This window comes from Euprymna scolopes, chromosome 2 (assembly GCF_053919585.1).
Source record: "Euprymna scolopes isolate OS-2025 chromosome 2, ASM5391958v1, whole genome shotgun sequence".
NCBI lineage: Eukaryota > Metazoa > Mollusca > Cephalopoda > Sepiida > Sepiolidae > Euprymna > Euprymna scolopes.
The window spans coordinates 2,890,019-2,915,860 of NC_136483.1; the positions used below are offsets into that span (position 1 = coordinate 2,890,019).

Genomic DNA, 25,842 nt, shown 5'->3' on the forward strand with positions numbered 1-25,842 from the left:
ATTAAACAATTTCATATTAAATAATTTCATATTAAACAATTTCATATTAAATAATTTCATATTAAACAATTTCATATTAAACAATTTCATATTAAACAATTTCACATTAAACAATTTCATATTAAACAATTTCATATTAAACAATTTCGAAGAAAATAAACGTCGATTTAAGCTTATCTTTGCAAATTGTTTGTCAACCCCACCTCGTCCGAAATGATACAAAATCGAATAGACTCACCCTTGGATCACATCCACCATTGTTAATCAGGCAAGGATTCTCCGGTTGGCACTGCTTGCCGTTTCCCCTGAAACCTTCATGGCAAATACATATGAACTGGAAGTGGAAAATAAGATATTTTGAGCTACATATGCGCATAGATGTTACAATTGCAATGGAAAAATTGGGCTAAAACTTTGTCGAATTAAAATATGTAAAAAATTAATCCTGAAAGAAAATGACATTCTCAAGCTGAGGATGTCATATGACAAGCTGTTTACATAAAATTACTTAACATCTCCTCAGCATGTTAACATTTACATATTTTACAGATCCGTCTTTTACAAAACCGTTTCGTTATGCAGAAACAAACGGTTATTATTATGTCAATACCGTCTCTTTTCATGCGCATACTCTTCATAAAAAAAACAGAATTTGCTTAGATATAAAAATGCACGACAATATAATGCTGCAAGAAGAAAAATGTTCATAGAAGACTCAGCAGCGTGTGTTTATTCCTGCAACCATCTTTGTTCATACTGTAAAGCTAGACAAATTTTATTAACGTATGAATTAAAGTTTTTTTTTATTCTACAAAGAAATTACTTACTATTATCATTATTATTATTATTACTATTATTTTATTTATCTAATATTTGTTTTCTGTGATTTGTTAAGTATCTAAAAAGGGGTTGAATCGGTTGAAAATATGAAACTACGGGGAATCAGCAAGGAATATGTCATAGAACAGAAAATGTACTCTAGAGAAAATGCAATTTAGTCCAATCGTGTGAATTATAGATTCTAGCGACATCAGCCAAATGGATCTCACAAACCACTTGGTCACGCAACGAGAAAACCTATGCATGCAGAAAATAACCTACTATCGATTTTATAAAATTATTTTCATATAATGACTTAAATTACAGGGTGGACCGACAAAATTGTCGCCATAAAAACGACATGATTCCATTTCCGTTTGAAGAAAACCGGTTGTCTTTTTTCGTTGCAGATAATCTACTAAGTTGTGTACACATCCCAAGTGTGATAGGAGCCTTATATAATGTCTGAAAGTGACACAATGTTCAACGAGCGAGATTGGAGATGCGCCGCTGTACAACTCATGCTCTCTACCTATCCAGGCAATAATAACAGGACCATTACCAGCACCCTCAAAATGCATCGCTGGATTGCTACGAACAACAGAAACGTTCCCAGGTTGATGAAAACAAAGTTTCCTGTCACGATTATGGTCTTTCTGTAGTTTCAAGTGAGGGACACCTCATGCCACTTCACATCTCTGAAGTCGGCTTGAAAGTCAACACAAGAGTGGACCTGGATGTGTTAAAGCGTATGGTGATCCCTGATGCAATCAGGTAGCTGCTGGCAAACCCCGGGTGTGGCAGCAGGACTCGGCGCCGGCCCACAAGTTCAACACGACCCAGGCCTTGCTTCAGAAGAAGTGTTACAACTTGTGCCCTACCTTCACTGGCCCTCTTCCCTCCTCACCAGCGACACTTTTATCGCTCCACCCTCTAATTCTTTACAATATGCTCATCATTTTAGAAAAAATAGCACCAAAATCACCCCCGAAAAGAAAGTAAAACCAAATTAAACTGAGATACATTTTGATTTGATCCAAATGTTGAAAAGAAAGAAACCTAGGAAGTTTTTTACTACTTACCCCGCCTGCACCTGTGTTTTCGCACACTGCATTCGAGTCACATTCACTTTTAAGGGTGCAGAATTGTGCCGGGTAACAATAGGTTCCATCTCCAGTCCAGCCGTCCCGGCATTTGCATTTGTTTTGGCCGGGTTCAGTGTAAATACAACTCGCCTGAAAAGGAAAAACAGCATAAACAGATGAAGGAAATCAACGAGAAATCATTCTAACCGTGATCAAAATGGAACGGGGAACATTCTGTGTCCCAACAATTGTATTTCGACAGACGTATCCGTGATCCGTTGGGTCACAACCATTATAACTATTTATTCTTCCTTGATTTTATTCGAAAATTCATAAACTGTGGCATATCTATTAAGGAATGCTATTTTTGCATAGCTGTATATTATAAATCGCTTTAATTTTACATCGATTAAAGTGATCTATTATTTAAACTTACATAATTATTACTAAATGCTTAACTTTAAACGACTTTACACTCCATTGAGCTAAACATGAATTTCTAGAGTAAACACACAGAAAATGCATTGGTTTTATTGACTATAACTTTGTATTATCTTGTGACAAATGTTAGTTTTCTTGAAGTCAAGTATGACTATGTTTTTATGTGCAGCACTTATAACCACCAGAATAAGTTCTATGGACCAACGTCAATGACTTCAGTGATCTCACGGCAAGCGATGTGTTAACGTGATTATAATCGTATACACTTCGATTACAAGTAATTATTTTGAAACAGTTAAAAAAATTCTACGAATTCAATCCAGATAAGTTTTCGTCTTGTAGTTTCATTATGTTGTAAATATTTGTATATCATAGTTATATAATTGGAACTTATTCCACTCAACGTTATATGGAATGCACTTTCCTCTTTGAAAATTGAGAAAACTCTTTTCACATCTGTACGAAATATAAAACGAGACATTATACTCTTTCTGGCATACGTTTCGAAGCCATTTGATGCGCTTCGACCAGCTGTCTGTATTTGTATATCGTTAGTCGCTTATTTTCTAGTAGCAGTCGCATGGACTCTCAGGACATCACAACCAAAACTAAAGTGACACATAATAACACATTGCTCATGCATATATCACTATTTAAAATCACAGCAGCATCTGTTTGTTATAGATTTTATTCGAAACAATAGTGGATCCTGCTGGTAATACTAATGTATATTCTTTTAAGGGAGTGTGCATGTAGATAAATACATTCTTTTTACACAGTGATCACCACTTATCAAGACCCGGAAGCCATTCAGGGATAAAGGCTATTGCAAGTACATTACGTTATTGTGGAGATTTGATGAAGTGTTTAATTAAGGGGGCGGTTCATTAGGAATTTGTTAACATTGTACTTGAAGACATCCAAGTTGTAGTCCGGTGGGAAGCAGGCAGACGGAACAGAGTTCCACAGGCGTGCAGTTCTAAGAAAGAAGCTCTGTTCATGGAATCCGTGTTTTGATTTAGGTACAGAGGGGGGGGGAATTTTTATTAATTTATTTTATTGCGGACTATTATCCTCATCTTTTTAATTGTTGTTTCACAATGTGGTGAGACAACAACAACTATGGAAGGCAGTAATTGCTGAAAATGCAGTTAGGAGATTCGGAGTTCATATCCCGTCGCGGTTACCACCTGATGAAGGCCAGAGGAATAGTTTGCCGAAACGTCATGAAATAACAACTAATAAAGATGAGGATGATAAATAAAGATAATAAATAAATAATAAATAAAGATAAGAAACAACAACTAATAAAGATGAGGATAATCGTTCGCAATAAAATCAATTAAAAAAAAATACTCATCTCAATGAATTCCAATGAAATAATAAACAAATATATTTTTGCGTACTTCCAACATGTGTTATCCTAGATGACACAATATACAAATAATGGCATCGTATTCAGGAAAGATAAAGCCGAAAACGCGGTCGCTAAAAACGTAAAAGCTCGGGTATGGCATTGCCTTAGATTAACAGTAAAATATATTGCTAAGAACTCGATAGTGTTTATATATAGGAACATGGCATTAACTCAAGAACAGCTTATTGTATAATCATCGCAGTTTTCAGAATAAACATATAGAGAATGCATTACAAATATTAAACAAACAAATGTTTTAAAATAAATTGGAAACATCAATATGAGGGAAGATGCTCTCAAGAAAAATTTTCTTATGAGGTAAGTCGATCTAGCCAGTTCAGAAATAAATGGACGTATCCAGAAACAATAAATCTAGTTATATCTAAACATTGTGTCAGAAATTCAGTTATGGCACCAGAATCATGACATGTACTTCTGTACTTGTGTGTCAATACACTGTTTTGTTAATTATACCATTGTGTTTGCAAAGTCACAACAGATTTACAACCGTGACATTTTCAGGATTTCCATTCAAGCATAACAAAAACTAATATTTGAAAATATCAACTTTTAATTCAAATTACGTTCTATATTTTACTAGCATGACGCTCGACGTTTACCTATCGAAAACAAGCTTAAGTATGATATTTGAATTAATTCAGATTCCGTATTTATTATTATCGAGTCAAGTCTCTATTGATTATTATATTGTACCCAATACTGTACCCAATATATAGAAGTGATTTCCAAAGAAAGAAAAAAATGACTTACATGCTCTCAGCTAGAAGCGAAAGCAAAACGTTTAGCACTCCAATTGTACCATTTCAGCTATAGACGGACAAGATATAATTCAAAATTACCCGACTTTAATGTTTCAAGTTATATTTGTAAATGTGTAATAGAGCATTTTAAGTCAACTTACGCTTGCCAAGTTCCAATGTTTTACAGTTTTAACTCCTTGGCGACTATTTTTACAGGTAAAAAAAGAAAACATAAAAGAGCGAGCCACAAAAAATGCAATCATTTAGATCGCCTCGCGCCACTGTCGGACCTCGGTGGAGATGCACTTTGAAAAAGTGGAGACTGACAGAGATGCATAGTGATTTTTTATAAATGAGATTTATAAGTTGGAAACGTCCTCGGGATTTACGAGTTTGAGATTTCCATGTTTCCCATTCAAGCAGGGGCCAACATTTACTTGCGCCACTTCAAAGCTTTATACTATCATTCTGGTTTATGAGTGAAGTTCATGGCTGCGACAGAATGTGTGGTAACGAACCTGTTCGTGACAGCCTCCTCGGTCAGATTTCTCACAAGGGTTCACTTCGGTGCACGTAAGTCCATTTCCTTCGTAGCCAGGAAGACATTCACAACTGAAAAAAAAAAAACCAAAAAAAAAAACCAAAAAAAAAAAAATGAAAACGGAAATATTGATTAAATCATGTTTGGAATTTTTTAGATGATGTTTTGATAGTTTAGACAATTTCGAATATTTGGACTACTATTCTCATCTTGGATGTTATTTTCATATGGCGCAATGAATAAAGGCGTTCAGTATATTCACTTCTATGGTTACTGGTTCATTCATCATTACTGTTGTGGTTGCAAGGTTGAACAATAATTAGTAAGGAAATACAATGAAGACGCAAACAACAAGATAACGCAATAATAAGTGTATTAAAGAAAAAGGTATATTTACAATATGTACAAATGACGGTGTCGAGTCAGAGAGTCTTGGTGGGAGGACATGTACGCTCTTCGGCGTCACTTCCGGTGGCATTTGAGTAAGACACCCCAAGGCCAACCTAGGCTTGCCATTTATAGTGTTATGTTATTCGCATATGCAAATAAGTGGTTGCCACCACAACACCCCCCTCCCAAGATTTGAAGTCACACAGATTTCAATATCTTTTTCTTTTTGGGTTTACCATTAATGGTTCATTCACTTTTCTTTTCCTACCTGATCTTCGGGGTTCAGGTGCATTTTGAGGCGGTTCCAAATTAAAAGATTCGTATATGATATCTATGGTGTCCTCCTCTTCGAATGTTGTCGTATCATCATCATCTTGGATATGACGTTTTTTATCTGATTTAGGTGTCTTTTATGTATATTCTGTGGACCTTTAATCATGTATGTACAATCACCAATGCGTTTATCCACTACTCCACATTCCCAGTAAGATGTGTTATTTCTGTAGCACTTAAAATATACTCGATCTCCCGAGTTATATTTCTTTCTTCTCGTGTGTGTAGTGTTTCGGATAATTGCCTGCCTTGGCAATAGTTTGTCAAACGCTGATTTTACCTTTCTGGCAAACATTAGATCAGCTGGTGATATGTTTGATGGTGTACTAGGATGTGGTGTCATCCTATATACTTGCAAGAATTGTTGCAAAGCTTTTTCTGTTGGTGTTCCCATGGATTTCTTTAACGCTCGTTTTAGCGTGTCCACGAACCTTTCCGCGAGGCCGTTCGACCTTAGATGATACGGCGGAGTCGTGATGTGCTTCACTCGGAACGTGTCGCAAAATTCCTTAAACTCTGCGGATGTGAACTGCGTTCCGTTGTCAGTGACCAGTGTGTCTGGTACACCGAATCTTGCAAACAGCTCGTGTAGGAACCCTATTGAGTTGTTCGTTGTTGGATTCCTGCAACGCATTACCTCCGGCCATTTTGTGAAACTATCCACTACAATTAAATAATAGTTTTCACCTACTGGACCAGCGAAGTCCATGTGGATTCTCGACCATAGTTGGTCGGTTTTCGGCCAAGGTTTGTGTACTATAGGTGGAGATTTTGCCGCTAACTGGCATCCTTTACATTTATCAATTGTTGTTGCTATGTCAGTGTCCATGTTACACCAGTCCACGTAGCTTCTCACTAACGACTTCATTCGATTTATCCCCGGATGTCCTGTGTGGAAATTTCTTAACATCCTATTCTGCAATGTTTTGGGTATTACCACTCTCTCGCTGTACAGTAACACATCGTCACATATGGAGAAAACTTCCTGCACCTTTGTGTCCGTTATAATTTTCTCTTTTATGTCCTTTATATATTCGTCTTTCTCGGCTTCCTTTTTAATGTCCGACAAAGTTACGGGTAGTTCCTTAATGATGTTTGCTACCATATTTTTTACTTCAACATTTGTCCGAATTGCTGCAATGACTGATTTTTCCAGATTGTGTTTCTGTGGTATCAGTCTTGACAGTCCATCCGCATGGCAAATCTTTTTTGATGCTAGATGTTGTAGCTGGAAATCGTAATTAAGTAGTATTGTACCCCAGCGCAGTAATCTATTTGCGGTGTATACCGGCAATCCTTTTTTTTTTTGATCCATAGATCATGACTAACGGTTTATGGTCGGTTTCAAGTATGAATTGTCTACCATATAAATATCGGTGAAATTTAGTCACGGCAAAGATTATGCTCAACGCTTCTTTTTCGATTTGTGAATATGCCCTTTCGGCTGGTATCAGCGTTCTCGAAGCGTGCGCTATTGGTTTTCTAGACCCATCCGGCATAATATGTTGAATGCATGCTCCTAAGCCGTAGGAGCTAGCGTCACTAGCGACGACTATTTTTAAGTTTGTGTCAAAGTGCGTTAAGAATAATTCGGATGTTAGTGCGCTCTTTATTTTGTCAAAAGTGGTTTGACATTCTTGCGTCCAGTTCCACGGTGTATCCTTTTTAAGCAGATTATTTAAGGGGGCTCGCAAGTTATGCATTCCTTCAATAAAAGATTGGTAATAATTTGCGAGTCCTAAGAAACTCTGCAAGGTTGTTACATTATCGGGTGCTGCCATATGTTTTATTGCCGCAGATCTGTCTGGGTCTGGACGTCGTCCATGTTTGTTTATTATGTGTCCAAGATACTTAATCTCGCTCATACAAAAGTCACATTTACTTTCTTTTACTTTAAAGCCGAATTCTTGTATTCGAGTAAATACTTGTTTCAAATGTTCCTTATGTTCTTCTAGGTATTTGCTCGTGACAACAATGTCGTCCAGGTATGCACATGCGCACTCAATACCACTTAGCATGGTGTCCATCGCTTGCTGTAAGATGGCAGGCGCTACTTTGATGCCAAAAGGCAATCGGTTGTATTTGTATAATCCCTTATGCGTATTGATGCATAGTATTTTTGAGCAATTCTCCTCGACCGGTATTTGCAAATACGCGTCGCTCAAGTCTATCTTGGAGAAGATATTACCCCCATTCAACTTCGTGAATATTTCCTCTGGGCTTGGTAGGGGGTAATGGTGATCTTTTAATAGGGAGTTGACCCCGGTCGAAAAGTCTGCGCACACTCTAACTTCGTCATTCTTTTTCTTTACGTATACGGTGGGGGCTGCCCACTCGTTGTGTTCTATTTTTGATAGAATTCCTGTCTGTTTCAATCTATTTAATTCTTTATCAATCTTTTCCAACCCAGCGAACGGAACATTTCGCTTTTTTCTAAAAATTGGGCTGGCGTTTTCTTTAAGTTCAAACGATGCCTTGAATTTATTGCAGCGACCTAAGTTAGTCGTGAATGGCTCAGGAAATAATTCTTTAAAATCGTCTTTTATATTTACTGTTGTTGGAGAAGAACATTCTAATTTTTTACAGAATGTATTGATTGGCTTATCCCATAGTCCGAATTTCTCAATTAAATCTATTCCAAACAGATTTTCACTATTTTTTAGTACGAATATTTTTAATTTCTTCGAAATCCCTTTCAATTTTATCGGGAGGACAACTTCTCCTTCAAATTTTATACCACCACCAGTTACCGTCCGGGCTGCTTTACTAGTTTTCATCATGGCCGGTTTTCCCAACTTTTTCCACGTATTCAGGTTTATTATAGAAACATCGGAGCCGGAGTCGAGTTGTAACTTTATTGATGTTTTAAATATTTCCACTTTTACGTATTTTCGCCGATCTTTGTCTAATTTTGTATTTGATTTTGTTTGCTGTACTCTCTTTCTGGTGTAATCTTTATATCTGCAGCAATCGCTTTTGTGTCCCACCTTCTTACAAATGTAGCATTTTTTCTTCTTATAAGGACAATCTGATTCCCAATGCTTTTCTGCACATCTCTTACAGTTATATCTAGGAAGAGGCTTGTTATATTGTGTACTATATTCATGGTTATTATCTTTGGAATATCCCGTTCCATTGCTTTTCTTTGTAAAGTTCTTGGTTGGTGCGTATGGTTTTCTAACTTTTCTTACATATGCCACTCCGGATTCTTCTATATTTTTTTAAATCCTTTTTTAGTGTAATGGCCCTTTCACAGTCCTCTGCTAGTTTCTGGAGGGTTAAATCTTGCTCAGATTCCAGCTTAGACAGCACTCGTCTGCGTATTTCTGCATTTTTCGTGGAAACTAACCCTTGAGCGAAGATAAGACATTTAAAATCTTCTACCGTTAGTTCTGCAAGCTTAAAATTATCGCAGTTTTTATTGACAACTGATGCGTATGTCAAATAATCTTGGTTGTCCATCTTTCTTAGATTCATGCACAGCCATCTTTTATGAAAAAGAGATATATTTGGATTAAATAATTCTTTTAGTAATTTTACAGCTTCCATGAACTCTAATTCCGCGGTTTTTTAAGGTAATATGTAATCTACGAATTTGCTGTGTTCTGATGAACCCAATTTTCTGAGTAAGAGGCTCACTTTCTGACTATTTGGCCAATTTTTACAGTCCAGTTGAAAAACATCCTCGTATCTTTTGTAGTATGCTTCAAAATTCTTCTCTTCCTCAGGCACATAATGAAATGTGTCCATGCTATTAAAAATAGTTGTATGGGAGAAATTAACACTATCGACATTTTCTCGATTACTCTTTAGTAGTTCCAGTGTTTTAGCAAAACGTTCATCTTGTCTTTCTTCATATTCCAATTGTAGTTTCTTATGCCTTTCTTCCTGTTCCAATTGCAGTTTTTTCTGCTTTAATTGTGCCATTTTCTGCTTTTCTTCTTGTTCCTGATGCCATTTCAATAATCTGTCCTCTCTCTTTTTCTCGCGGTCAGCCTGTGCCTGTATTTGTGTTTGCAAAAGCTCGTCTTGTGTAGCTTGTCTGCCTTCATCCCGCTCAGCCTGTGCTTGTAAAAATTGCATGAACATTTTTGATAAGTCTTCCATGTTTTTTTTTTTTTATTTTTTTTTAGTGTGTAGTTAAAAAAAAATATTGTACCATGTACAATATACACCGGTTTGGGTTACAACAAAAAAGCAAATTGCTGTAAGCTCCTGTTTTCAATAATAATATCGCTGCTTGCAATAATATATTCTTTTTGCGAGTCACGCTGCAAAAACAAAAAAAAATAAAACAGGTTTATCTGGAATCACGAAATGGAATTGACTTTCCGTTTTTAGGCACTTACTAGTAAGTAACTCTTTCCACAAAATAAAAGTTTGGGTTTTTTTTTAATCGAGTCACAATTGAATAAATGTATGCAGTACATTTAGTTCTTTGAGTTTTTTTTTCTCTAGTATTTTTGTAATTAAAATACCTCTTAAATTGAGTTTACCTTTTCTCCGTGACGTTTTACTGTATTATCCGTTATTCAGTGACAACTTCAAGAAAAAAATCCTTTCCTTGAATTTTAGTTTTAGCTGTGGTATTTCCTTTTAGTACCGACGTCAACCAAAACATTAATTAAAAAGTCCTTTAGTTGTTGTTTTGTTTAGGGAGAACAGTAATTAGAATCCACTGGTGAACTTTTTTCGTAGGTTACTTCCTTGCTTTTCGTAATACGGGTCTGACCTGTCGTTTTTGCGACAGAACAAAGTTCGCTTTTCGTTTGCAAGTTGGTCCTTTAGTAAGATTTGTCGTGTAGCGACAAACAAAAATTCACTTTTACATTCCTTTGCAAGTCGGACTCCCAGAAAACGGCGTAAATTGTCGCTTTTGCCACGTTAGAGGTTTTTTTTTCACTTGAGTTGAAACTTCTCTTTAGCGTAAAATCCGTTTGCTCGTCAACACTTTGCATTCCTTAAAAAAAATGGTCAACCTTTGCGTTGTACATTTTATTTTTTTTAAATAGTTCTTCGTCAAACTGTTATATTTGACGCTTCATATCTCGTCGCCAACTGTTGTGGTTGCAAGGTTGAACAATAATTAGTAAGAAAATACAATGAAGACGCAAACAACAAGATAACGCAATAATAAGTGTATTAAAGAAAAAGGTATATTTACAATGTGTACAAATGACGGTGTCGAGTCAGAGAGTCTTGGTGGGAGGACATGTACGCTCTTCGGCGTCACTTCCGGTGGCATTTGAGTAAGACACCCCAAGGCCAACCTAGGCTTGCCATTTATAGTGTTATGTTATTCGCATATGCAAATAAGTGGTTACCGCCACAACAATTACAAATGATACTAATAGAAAATAATTACTTAATCATCCTAGACGGTCATGGTTGACGGGACGAGAACAATCTATTCTCGTGGGTTGAATTAAAGATTCTGCTTGTAATTTCGTATGGATTCTGATTATTTTTACTTGGGAGTAATATCTTATTAAGACCCGTAGGCTATTCGAGGATAAGGGTTAATAAATTAAGATGGTAGTGTAGTAATTGTTAATAGTGCAAATTCGTAGAATTTGATTATTTATGGGGGGTGCTCAACAAAAACTTGTTTTCATTGGATTTGAAGGTTGCCATGTTGTATTCAACTGAGAAGTAGGACAGATGGGCAGTTCTGGGAAAGAAGCTTTGTTCATAGAATCTACGTTTAGGTTTAGGCACAAACAGAGTGGGGGAAATCGTTTATAGTGGTTGTAGCTAGTCGAGTGTTTTAATGAAAGTTTGGAAAATGGGGATACCATAGATTGGAGTCGAGAATTTATCATAAAAATAACGATAGAGCAGAGACAGGCTCTCAGGGTCACTTCTTTAGGAAAAAGGTTGCAAGGCAGAGAAGCCGTTTTTGAACTCTATCAAAACCTGATAGAGCGCGACGAGCATTTTCTGTCCAGATATGGCAACAAGGTTTCCATTTTAGTTCAATATAAAGTTTCCTCAGGTTCGATTTAAAGATTCTCGAATTCGAAAAGCTACACTTAAAAACACCAGAGGTTAGATCAACCGAAAAACTGTAGAATAACACCCAAAATGAGAATAGTAGTCCGAATAATACAAATTATAAAAAAAAAATGATTAAACTAGTTCAAGAAAGAACCTAACAAAGCACACTATGTTAAAAAATAAATTAAATAATACCACCCTCCCGTTAAAATAACTTCCGAGTTTACTAAAGAAATTAAAAGTGAGATAAAAGAAAATTACCCAAAGTGCAATTAAATTTATTTTTCTCTATAAAATATTTGGTTCAAAAATAATGTTTTTCTTTTACATCTAGTTGAACGTCAAAAACGACATTATTTTTGCACCAGCATAATATAAAATAACTAATTTTTAAACTACTAATCTAATTAGTCTATAATCTGACATGTGTCATTTGAAGGTTAAAAATATATGCAATTTTATAAATGGCGCCATCTATATGCCCATATGCATGGAACTTATTGAGTAAATTATTTGTTTAACTTCATTAATACTGTTGTCACATCCGGGAAGAAGGTACTAAGAGAACCCTTTCCTGCTTTGACAGGATTAAAAACCATCGTCGAAATCTAGCGAGCGAGAAGCTTTCCACTTTCGTATTTCTTCTTTCTCACAGAAGAGACATTGCAAGTCTGTCTCTGCTCTTCCGTTAATCTCAAGTAAGGTGCTCGACTGAGCTCCAATCAATGACTCTGTTCGCAAAAAATACTCGTCTATCTACAACAACCGTCAACAAATTCCCCCACTCTCTCTGTGCCTAAAGCTAAACGAATATTCATTAACAGAGCTTCTTTCTTAGAACTGTCTGTCCCTGTAACACAATACCTTGGGGCTGATTACCAGCTGATTATAACGTTTGTTTTCAAGTCTTATGTCAATAAATTCTTGCTGAACCACCCTCTTAAATAATTAATCCCTACTTGAGTTCCACCATTACTGATCATGCTGTCTCACTATTTACCTAACACCTACTAATCCTTTTTCTGGCGACCCTCAAGTAAAATACATGATTTTAAGATTTTCATTTAGAAATATATTATGTTTCTAAATTTTTGAGAGGAGAATTGATAATTCATATTAAATTAGTTTCTTTCACAGAACTGCCCGCCTGTGGAACACTGTTCCGTTGGTCTGTTTCCCAGTGAAATAGCCTTCAAATCCAATGTAAACAAATTCTTGTTGAGCAATCCTCATTAGATGATTATCATCTAATTCTACCCACTTTACACTATTAACAATTACTAAACTACCACTTTACATTCATTAACCATTATCCTCGAGTGGCCTACTGGCCTTGATAAGTGGTCCCTCCTAAGTAAGAAAAGTCTTAAATTATCACTCTCTCTCTCTCTCTCTCTCTCTCTCTCTCTCACTCACTTTTAGTCTTACCCGTCCTTATCACTTCCCGCCTTGGATCCTGCATTGGATTCATTCTCATCTATATTTTCACAGCGTTTCGGACGATGTAACCTCTGATTTTCTGCAGGTGTATATTGTCCAGCTTGCTGTCGAATTTGAAAACCTCTTTCTGTTGAACTTCGTAATTTATTTAATCCGTAGCATGCTGTCGTTTTGTCAGCCATGGCTGGGTAGAAGTCATAAGTAATCCGCGATTGTATTTTGAGTGTTGTATATTGAGAATTGAATCTTCAACCTCCATATAAGTGTAATTTGCAGCTGAATTTTACCAAGTACTTTATCCACTACGCCACGTGTTGTTGCTGACAATTCTAGTTTTGTTTGTACATTACTATTAATTACGAGCGGCGTGCAATAAGTAATGCCCCTGACCTACTTCCACTTGTCTGATCAAGCTGAAATTTTGCATGTGCAATGATTTATATCTCTACGGGTTATGTGGCAAATTACAGCTCTAAACTAATTGTACTTTCTGTTTTACAGGTGTGAAATGGAGCCTGTTGAATGTCGAGTAGTGATCCGGTTTTTGTATTTGAAAGGACGCACACCACAGGAGGCTTTTGATGAAATGAAAGAAACTTATGGTGATAATGCCCCATCATATGACCTTGTAAAACGCTGGCATCGTGAATTCAAACATGGCCAGAAGTCTGTGGAAACAGCTTCCAGACCTGGTCACCCCCCTTCTGCCATTGATGAGGCATCTGTCCGTCAAGTTGAGGCTGCCATTTTGGAAGATCGGTGCATTACTATTCACCAAATAGCCCAAAATGTCAAGATTAGTACAATGTCTGTGTAAACTATCATTCATGACCATTTGCATATGCATAAGGTTTCTGCCAGATGGATTCCCAGGTTGCTCACACAATTCCAGAAGCGAGAACACGTCGAGTACTCGAGGATGAATTTGGAGATGTGCCAAGAAGACGAGTCAAAGTTTTTCAAAAGACTGATTACACAGGATGAAACCTGAGTCTATCACTATGATCCAGAGACCAAAGCCCAGTCAATGCAGTGGAAGCACTTGGACTCACCACGTCCAAAGAAGGCAAGGGTGCAGTCCTCCGCTGGCAAGGTCATGGTCACAGTCTTCTGGGACCAGGACGGAGTAGTGATGAAAGATATCCTGGCAAATGGTACCACAATTACAGGAGCCTATTATGCTTCACTTTTGAGGAAATTAAGGGAAGCTATCAAAATCAAGAGGCGGGGCAAGATCAGTAAAGGTACCCTCCTCCTGCAGGATAACGCTCCGGTCCACAACTCGCATGTCGCCAGATCAGAAGCACGGGCGTGTGGTTATGAAATCCTTCCCCATTCTCCCTACTCTCCTGACCTTGCACCCTCGGACTTTCACCTCTTCCCAGCCATGAAGTTGTTTTCGAATGGAAAGCGTTTCCCAGATGATGCAGCCTTGATTTCTGAAGTCACGTCGTGGTTGTAGGACCAACCTGAGGTGTTCTACAAAAACGGTCTCCAGAGCTGCATCAAACGATGGGAGAAATGCATAACTCTGGGTGATTCCTATGAAGAGAAAGACTAATAACTGTGCCAATACTGCTATAGGAAGTGGGTCAGGGGCATTACTTATTGCACGCCCCTCGTATCACCACACATAACTATTTATCACATTATGAAAGGAAGAGAGAGAGAGAGAGAGAGAGAGAGAGAGAGAGAGAGAGAGAGAGAAAAAAAACTCGGGAAACGAACCCGTTTTTTAATTCATGAATGTTTTTCTCTTAGTCATGATCGAATAGAAGCCTTAAGTTCATCTATTATGAGTCGCATCTTCCGCTTGGTGCGGATTGCCAAACTACGTGACTTGTTTCTCTCCATTCCTTTCGATCTAGGGCAAGTTGATTGATGGACGCCCAACTGTTGAGAGATGCCCAATCAAAAAAAAATTCTCTCCATCTTCTCCTAGGTATTCCTGTCTTTTTCTGCCTTCTAACATACCTTCAAACATAACTTTGACAGGCCAGTGGTTGATCGTTTGACATGAATTTAAGCGTTTTACTTTGGATTTTATCTAATAGAGGGGGTAGGGAAGTAGTTTGATGGAGGGTAAATATTTTGCTTTTTCGATCAAGCGATATCACGTGATGAAACGTATTACGTGATTTTACGATTGCCTAATTGTTTAGTCCATATGATACAATCAAGGGCATACATTAAATAAACTTTTTCTGTAACAGTTATCGGCTTTTTGATTTTAGAATGGTGCCGTGTTTTTGGAAAACCTTAAGTCGTCGTCGTCGTCGTCGTCGCCGCCGTCGCCGTCGTCGCCGTCGTCGTCGTCGCCGTCGTCGTCATCATCATCATTATCATCATCATCATCATCATCATCATCATCTAAATCCGAAGATTCTATTGTTAGCATTGGTTTCCCCGATATTCTTCGAGTTAAAATTCATCGGAGATTACGAGAGGAACTACATTAAGATGAAGCGTGCCAACATTCTAAATGAAGGTGATTTTTGTGGAACGAACTGGATTCGAACTTGGGATACCAAGGTGGTCAATCCGTGTTGTTAGTCAGTAGACAACCGTCTTAATTAATTCAAAGTCTTAATTAATTCAAAATAAAATTCCTGATATCGCTCACATTGTTATTTGACCTTTCAACTTCAAGAGAAGTGTCATTTAGCACCGAATTCTATTTAATCCGTTATGTAATGCGTCCTCATCTAAAAAAATCAGAAACATAATTATTGAAAAGTCCTAAAGGATTAACAATCCGTAAAACCGAAAACCCACGAGCAAAATAGACGCATAAAAGCAAAAAGTAAATGGATCAAATCACCTGACGCTTCCGTCGGCAGCACAAACCGTATAGACATGACAGATGGCGCGTTTGCCACTACATTCAACCAATCGCCGTTCGCAATCGGCACCGCTAAATCCGGGTCGGCAGGATTTCCGCTTACATTGACCATTTCCATAAATGCCTCTTTTGCAAATTCCATGGATGCAAGTGCATTCTACAGATGAAAAAAGGAATGAGTAAAAATTAACTTATATAACCAAACAAGGAGCAAAATCTCACCCCCACATTGTTGCGATCCGTAGATGCCGAAAAAGCTTTTACTTTAATAGTTTCTTCCCCCGACGTGCTAGACTTTGGAATTTTCTTCTGGGTTCCTGCTTCCTTGACTATACTAACATGCAGAAGTCCGAGTATAGTATGTTCAATTCCCTACATATTGTCCCTATCAAATTGGTCCCAAGTACCGCGTTTGGGATGGAAAACAATATATATATATATATATATATATATATATATATATATATATATATATATATATATATATATATATATATTAAGTAATGTGATTTATAATTTAAAAATTTAAAAAAAATTTAAAATTTAAAAATCAAAATTTAATTAAATTAAAAATCAGTTTCATAAGAAGGAACATATATATATATATATATATATATATATATATATATATATATATATATATATATGTATATATAATTATTTTTTTTTACTATAATAATTAAATACCTACAAACACTAGTGTTTCATCCTTTCGGGGATCTTCAGTGCGGAGTGTCACGATTAACACCAGTCGAACGATTCGAACTCGGCAACACGAGACACCTCTGGCTCGATTAGCAAAGATCGTATCCATTCGGCTACCATTAACCGCGTGAAATAACGTTGAATTTAAACATTCTAATTTTAAATGTTCTTTACGTCAGTCAGACAGTGACCTAATCGTTATCTATGCATAAGAGCTAAATTGACCGACTTTAATTCAACTGAAAGTGCTCAACGATAAGAAACGAATTTTTTAAAGGGGCTGTCATAATTATTTGTTTTTACTATAATAATTAAATACCTACCGGGACTCTTGAGTGCAGGGTGTTACGTTATATATAAGAACAAGTAGTTAATAAAACATGTTAAAAACACTTTGAAAAAGAGTTAAAACATATTTAATTTAAAAAGGAAACACTGAATAAATGGATAGTCCTTAATCCGCGGAGTTTAAAAGAAATACTTTCCTTCTCATCAAAGGGTAGGATTTAGCAAAATGCGGGATCGGATTTTGCTTGCAAAAGTACTAAATGAAAGTACACGTAAGTCGTAGATCTTACTTGATAACAAAAAGTGAAGCAGAGGGAATAAGGTGAATAAAAAAGTGATTTCATGTGAATGGATAGTCTGGTGAAGGGTAAAATTTCGAATGAGTGTAAAATCCAAAGATGCAGAACCCAAGAAAGCTAGTTAAATTTCCATTCGCACAAATAAAATCCAAGATAATCCAAAGTAATCCAAAAGTCCGGTGTCGATTGGTTGCGGAGGTAAGTCTAAATATTTAGAAATTTAGAAGGAAAAATAGATACACCTTTTTCTAACGATGTTGCAATTGTGATAGTGTTGCTTCTACGATGTAATATATTATTTTATTATCAATATCGAATGTGTATGCAAAGGTGTTCGGCGAAAGCTACATAAGATAGTGGCTGTATTGAATTTATATATGGCATCAGCTGTTACAAACCTACAATACTTTTCCAGAGAGAAATTCCTGTGGCTACTTTATTAATATAGAAGAGATGAATTTATTGTTCGACAGGATACTCAAATAAGATATACTGAAATTTTCTTCATCCGCGAAATTTCAAAGAAATGTGTTCCTCATCAGAGGAAAATATTAACAAATAAATATTATAATGAAGCTATGAATTTGCTGGTACTGGCATTAACCGAAACAGCATTATATGAAAATCAATCATAAATGCCCCCCCCTTCCAAATCATACAAAAAGTTCATAAAATTGGGGAGTGGGATTTTAATAATATAAGGATAAATTAAAAGTCAAGGATTAAAGATCAGATGAAAAGATATGGAACAGTTTAAAACCAACACAAATCAAGTATCTCGATTCCTTTGTGTTCTTAAACCAAAGGAAATGGTTGATTGTTGAATTGCGCCCCCGTTGTATCAAAGTACCTGCAGAATGTCTTCTTGGTTCCTCCTCTTCTCTTCTCTCTCCCAACTATCGAGCACAGCATATAATAACAAAACTCTAAAGCACGTCTGACAGCACTGACTTCTGCCAACAGTCTACCCCCCTCTTAACAACACAGGCTTTTTATATCGCAAAATCGTTCACCTCTATTTGCATATTCTTCTAACTCACGTGATCACTACTCTATAAATAAGAGTCTTGACCGTTTCTTTTCTTTCTTTTTATTTATTTTCGGTGACCGACCCGCACGTGGTCTATCCAGGTAAGTCACGCATTTCTCCACACAGTTAAGTATAGTCAAGACGAAATTATATACATGCGGTGTGGACTAGCTTTAGTTTGAAGTAAATTACATCAAAGTCGAATTGCAAATTATTGGTAAAATATCGCAAAACGAAAAATGTGAAAGTGAAAAAAGAAACACACATATAAGAGAATCTACATATTGTCTGAATGTCTAATGTGATAAAAGAGTCAATTGTATTTTGTTTGTTGGCTGGAAACCATGAATTAGGGTGAAAAACTCCACGATTTATTTAAATTCGTTTGGGCTATATTTTATGCTAGAATACTGTTCTTTCACAGCATCTACTGCTGAAGTTGTTATGTAATCGCCGGGCAACTCCGGGTAGAAAGCATTTATTCAGTTATCTATCTATCTATCTATTTGTTTGTCTATCTAATTTTTTATATGTCTAGCGAAATAAACAATAGTTTAAATCGTGAGAAACGATGGGTTGAGCGAAATACAGGTGCAGAAAGAGTCAAAGGGTCATGATGTGACCTGAATCAAACTCTGTGATCGATCAAGTTGAACCGGAAGGTATGCAAATGGGGACAGGATCTGACGTGTCAAGAGTTCTGGTTCGAATAAACTGATTTAATTTTAGTGAGTTTGTTCTAAGACGCTAAAGAGACAAAATGTGTTAAACAAGTTCCCCATAAGGGGGCGACGGTTTTCAAATGGAGCCACAAGCCAAATATCGTCGTTCACTCAACTCTGGAGTGAATAAAAATATATATAAAAACAACAATTCGTGTTGGATTCATATATTGCATGCGTCTTTGTTGTGACAGAATCCAGCTCCTTCAAGATGATCGCCGAATCTCCCAAAGGCACCAACAGAAGACAGGTATGTCGTCATGTATATTTGTATTATATGTTCTGACACGCATGCACCCACATTCAGACGAGCATAACTGTTAAGACAGACATTTAGAGGTTAGACGGTCACAGCCTGAGAAATAAGACCACAAATTAAAAATGTTAAATACACAGCTAGAGAACGCGCACACATCTGTAGACACGCACGATACCAAAAAATTCATAATATAACAAAGTGAGGAGTAATTAAATATCTAATGACCAGTGCTTATATTAACAAGAAAATAAAGTAATTAACGTCATCTGTCTTTTTTTTTTACACAGTGGTCACCACTTATCAAGGCCCGGAAGCCACTCAGGGATAAGGGTTATTGCAAGTACATTACGTTAGTGTGGAGATTTGATGAAGTGTTTACTTAAGGGGGCGGTTCATTAGGAATTTGTTAACGTTGGACTTGAAGACATCCAGGTTGTAGTCAGGTGGGAAGCAGACAGACGGAATAGAGTTCCACAGGCGTGCAATTCTAAGAAAGAAGCTTTGTTCATGGAATCCGCGTTTTGATTTAGGCACAGATATAGAGTGGGGGAAATTTTTATTAATTTATTCTCTTCTGTGGGAGAGAGGTTGCAGGGTAGAGAAAAGGGCATCCCCCACTAAGCCACGAAGTCTATTTTGTACTCTGCCAAGGCAGGATAGGCTGTTTTTAGCAGCTCCTTCCCAGATATGGCAGCAATATTCCATCCTTGGACGTACTTGGCTTTTATATAGATAGAGAATTACATCAGTAGTGAGATATCTTCTGGAGCGGTAGAAGGATCCCACCATATTTCCAGCGACCTTGGCAACAGACTTGATGTACATGTTCCATTTCAGATCAGGAGTAAAGGTCAAACCCAGAAGCTTTTCAAAACACGGGGCCTCTCCCAGACGAGAGCCATCCATCCCAATTGATGCCAGATGGGGATCAGAGCGTTGATGATGTAAGGATAGGAGTTTGGTTTTAGATGCATTAAAGGTAACCAGCCATGTCTTCCCCCACTGAACCACGCGCTCGAGATCAGAGGAGAGAGAATCAGAGAGAATTTTGTCATTTACAGCCTTTGATGTGTTGCCGTAGATGGTCGTTTCATCAGCATAGACGTCAACGAATGATTTAAGTATGTGTTTAGGGAGGTCATTGATGTAGATCAGGAAGAGAGTTGGGCCCAGGATTGACCCCTGAGGGACTTCAGCATTAATACTGCAGACCTCTGATTTTTGCCCATCGACCACTACTCTTATGAGCCTATCAGAGAGAAATGATTTAATGATTGAGAAGACATTTCCAGTTATACCGTAGCTGGAAATCTTGTGAAGTAGACCCTTATGCCATACCTTGTCGAAGGCCTTTGATATGTCAAGAGCAATTGTCCTAGAAAGGAAGCCTTTATCAAGAGATTCACTAATCCTGTGAGATATAACCGTCAGCACATCTGCGGTAGATCTTGCAGAGCGGAAATCATATTGTGTGTCACTAAGAAGGTTGTTTCTGCTGAGGTGGTTGACTATTTCTCTATTTGATATGGATTCCAGCAACTTACTCATAACACACAGGAGACTTATTGGTCTGTACTGAGAGGGAGATGACTTATCACCTGAATTCTTAAATACAAGGCAAACTGATGAGGTCTTCCAGGGAGTCGGAAAGCACTTCTCCTTAAGGCAGCGCTTAAAGAGTTTCGTAAGTATGGGAGCAAGTTCTGGTTGAAGCTTTTTTAACACTATAATTGGGATGCCGTCAGGGCCAGTAGATTTACTGGAATCAAGGTTCTTGATTAGCTTGGCGACCTCATGCATGGATATTTGTATGTTACCTAGCATGTTCTGTGTTATAGGAGGAAATATGGGGAGTTGATGGCCTTCATCGCATAGGGTAGAATTAGCTGCGAAGTTCTTTGCAAATAGTTTGGCCTTGTCTGACGCTGACGAGATGACCTTTGGTCCATTGAGAATGGTTGGGATAGAACGCACACTTCTGTTCGGGATCGTATTTGTTATTTGTCAAAACTGGTGGGAACCAAGCCGCTGATCAGCTACCCTGGATTTAACAGACTGGGCATATAGCTCTATTGCATTTTTTATTACTCTTTTACAGTGGTTGCTGGCAGTCCTGAAAGCAGCTTTAGTCTCAGTGCATCTATTACGTTGGTAGCTATGGAAAAAGTGATTTCTGTGTGCGATAGCAGCAGCACATTCTTGGGAGAACCATGGCTGGCTGTTGGGTTTTTGTTGGAATTTTTTAGATGGTATGAATTGGTCTATGCCTACAATTAACCATTCGGTCGGATCTGATACTATAGAGGACACTTCCTTTTTAAACATGGAGTGCAGAGGTAAATCAGATATGAATGTATGGAAGCTATCCCAGTCAGCCATAGAGTATCGGTATAAAGTACGGTGGAGGGGTACGTCTGGGGACATATTACATTTCCTTTTTATCCTTACTTATGTTATGATATCATATGTCTTAACTTAACTCATGTTATATGTCTTATGTGATGATATGATATGTCTTTTATTATTTTTTGCTCGCTGGGCAGTGTAAGATTTAATTTTCAAAATCTTATTTAGCAACCCCCCCCCAAGCGTTAAAAAACATATGTGAAAAAATAAATAAAAAGCTTTACAAATACGGGCATTTAAGGATTACGTTAAAGTCTTTTTGGCGATGCGAAAGATATGTCTGACGGTGTAAATACATACTTTTGTCACAGGCAGGTCCATAAACGTCCGGATTGGCGCAATTTTGACAGGCCACCCCTCCAAATCCTGGTTTACAAGCGCACGTTCCGTTCCCATTTATGCCGTCAAAACACTAGAAAAGAAGAGTACAGGATTTTCGTCATCAAGATTCGATGTTTGAAATAAAGTTAGAAACTTTTATGTAAGTTTAAGCAAGAAGCAAAAGTCTTTCATTAGAAGTTAAGTTAAAATTAGGAATACATGTTAGTAAATTGCCCTATCAACAGGAAGAATGTAACAACAAGTCAATAAACTCTTTTGCTTTTTCTCTGTTCGGGATCGTTGCTCATATTTCTCTATTGTTGATGGGTTAATGGGTTGATGGGTTGGCCGTATTAAGTATATCGACTGTATACATGAGAAAAAAGAAATGAAAAAAGACAAAAGAATAATAAGACCCAAATGATTTGTACTGCATTTTTAGTCTTTTACATTTGCTGTTTCAAAAAAAGAAAATCACAACTACAGATAGACCTCACTATTCATTAAGCAAACAACTTTTGCCGGATGAACAGAACAAGGATTCAGCTGTATTGTACTATAATACCGAGACCAGACATATTTTGTTGCGGTCGGTGTAGGGATACTGCCAATTTATTTATTAGATAATAACAGACATTCTATGTATTCCTGTGTCCGTGTGTGTGTCCGTGTGTGTGTCTGTGTGTGTGTCTGTGTGTGTGTGAGTCTATTCCCTATGGATTCCGAGTCAGCTGGAACGTTTTTCTAAATATTTCACACAAATGTGCTTTATCTGTCTGGGAGTGTTTTAGATAGGTTTTGTATCGGAATGCCTTTGATGAAGATCAAAAATCGATAATGGAAAATATCTGATTCAAAAAGTCCGATTTTTATAAAAATTAACACCTTTATACAGCCTAACACGAAAAGTACATTAGAGAAGTTTTATCGCCTAAAAGCAATAGGTTCTTCGATAAGACAGGGGCGCGTTCAAAATCAATGTTTCTGTTTAGAACACAATTGAACTATAATACTTGACTTTTGTATTTTAAACTTTAATTTCAAACATTATATAAATTAACTTTATAAAATAAACAGCAGGTTCTCTACTGTGCAATGTAGACTACAATTGTATTGTGTAATATATTACCGCGGAGAGGAATATAAAGCTTTTTCCCGGTGCATCGTGGTGGATCCCCGACAAGAGCATGCAATCAACCGATTTGGGTGAAAATTTCTACTGAATTCAATAACAATGAAAGCATTGAAATTGTTGAAGATTTATTAATCATCATTTAATCCACGAACAACGTTCGGGTTTCCTGCTAGATTTCTACATGAGGATATTGAGAAGGAACTTTAACCATTACAAGCCATTAAAAAAACTGTACAACTAAGTGCCACACTCGCTTATTCTTTAGTTCATTGAGTTTCATGAATTAACTCATCCGAAAAGAAAAAATATATAACACATCTATATATCTATAAAAGTGAAATTGTCTGTGTGTGCGTGCGTGTACATTTCCCTACCGAACTACTCTGTCAATTTTCAGTCTGTAGACCCGAGATTTTACATAAGGGGTATTGAGATTTGAAAAACCAAAAACATGCGATGGGAAAAAAAGAACGAAAAAATAGCACAAATAACCTTAATTAAACAGTAAAAATCGAAAAAAGAAGAAAACCTAAAAATAAATGTATAAAAATCATACAAACTAATAAAATGTAAAAAATCATTTAAAACTAATAAAATGTATATCAATTATAAAAACTAATAATATGTATAAACTTATTAAAAACTAATAAAATGTAAAAAATCATATAAAACTAATAAAATGTATAAAATAATAAAAACTAATAAAATGTATAAAATAATAAAAACTAATAAAATGTAAAAAATCATAAAAAACTAATAAAATGTATAAAATAATAAAAACTAATAAAATGTATAAAATAATAAAAACTAATAAAATGTATAAAATAATAAAAACTAATAAAATGTATAAAATAATAAAAACTAATAAAATGTATAAAATAATAAAAACTAATAAAATGTATAAAATAATAAAAACTAATAAAATGTATAAAATAATAAAAACTAATAAAATGTATAAAATAATAAAAACTAATAAAATGTATAAAATAATAAAAACTAATAAAATGTATAAAATAATAAAAACTAATAAAATGTATAAAAATCATAAAAACTAATAAAATGTATAAAATCATATAAAACTAATAAAATGTATAAAATCATAAAAACTAATAAAATGTATATCAATTATAAAAACTAATAATATGTATAAACTTATTAAAAACTAATAAAATATGTAAAAATCATAACAACTAATGAAATGTATAAAATTATTAAAAACTAATAAAATGTATAGAAATCATAGAACTAATAACATGTATATAAATTCTAAAATCTAATAAAATGTATATAAATCATAAAAACTAAGAAAATGTATATAAATCATAAAAACTAATAAAATGTATATAAATCATAACAACTAATAAAATGTATAAGATTATTAAAAACTAATCAAATGTATATAAATCATAATAAAGTATATATAAATCATAAAAACTAATAAAATGTATAAAAGTCATAAAAGACTAATAAAATGTATATAAATCATAAAATCTAAGAAAATGTATATAAATCATAAAACTAATAAAATGTATATAAATCATAAAAACTAATAAAATGTATATAAATCATAAAAACTAATAAAATGTATAAAATTATTAAAAACTAATGAAATGTATAAAGTTATTAAAAGCTAATAAAATGTATATAAATCATAGAATCTAATAAAATATATATAAATCATAAAAACTAATAAAATGTATAAAAGTCATAAAAGACTAATAAAATGTATATAAATCTTAAAAACTAATAAAATGTATAAAATTATTAAAAACTAATAAAATGTATTAAATTATTAAAAACTAATAAAATGTATATAAATCATAAAAACTAATAAAATGTATATAAATCATAAAAACTAATAAAATGTATATAAATCATAAAAACTAATAAAATGTATATAAATCATAAAAACTAATAAAATGTATATAAATATTAAAAACTAATAAAATATATATAAATCATACAAACTTATAAAATGTATATAAATCATAAAATCTAATAAAATATATAAAAATCATAAAAACTAATAAAATGTATAAAAGTCATAAAAACTAATAAAATGTATATAAATCATAAAAACTAATAAAATGTATAAAAATCATAAAAACTAATAAAAAGTATAAAAATCACAAAACTAATAAAATGTCTATAAACGGGTGACACGCTCACCTTTCCACGTCCATAGCAAGGCTTGTTGAAAGTTCCCGGACACGCAGCACATTCTGGACCAAAAAATCCCGGACAACATTGTGAATCCTAATCATAATCGATAGAAATAAACACCTTTAGAAAAATGACAACTGGAGTTCGAGACGAACGCGTCAAGAGGATATTTTAAACAAAAAAAAAAAATTCATTGCAGTAAGAAATAAAGTGAGGGGTGGACGAAATGATGGTTTTCACTTTGCGTAACGCAATCTTATTTCTTTGAATAATTGAATCCTTTAAGTTATTAGGACCGTACCATAAATTCCTTCAAAAACGATAGACCGATAGACCTTTTTCCCATCCCAGAAGCGGGTTTGTTAGCCGAGATGGTAGCACATTAGACAGCAAAACATCACAGTAACTAGCGTCTGACTCTCGCGCCAAATCTCTAGCTACAATGATT

The 25,842-nt window shown here is 35.4% G+C and overlaps 1 protein-coding gene across 1 annotated transcript in view; it reads right to left on the reverse strand.

The window, feature by feature from the left end:
• The window catches only part of LOC145288258 (stabilin-2-like), a 223,917-nt gene that overhangs the window by 81,747 nt on the left and 116,328 nt on the right, over positions 1-25,842 (reverse strand). Inside the window, exons 20-25 of the mRNA XM_080136297.1 lie at positions 25,401-25,487; positions 22,076-22,187; positions 16,046-16,223; positions 5,042-5,135; positions 1,902-2,054; positions 239-334 (exon numbers count right to left, since the gene is read on the reverse strand). Coding sequence (XP_079992423.1) covers positions 239-334; positions 1,902-2,054; positions 5,042-5,135; positions 16,046-16,223; positions 22,076-22,187; positions 25,401-25,487 — 720 coding nt within the window. The remainder of the gene's footprint in view (positions 1-238; positions 335-1,901; positions 2,055-5,041; positions 5,136-16,045; positions 16,224-22,075; positions 22,188-25,400; positions 25,488-25,842) is intronic.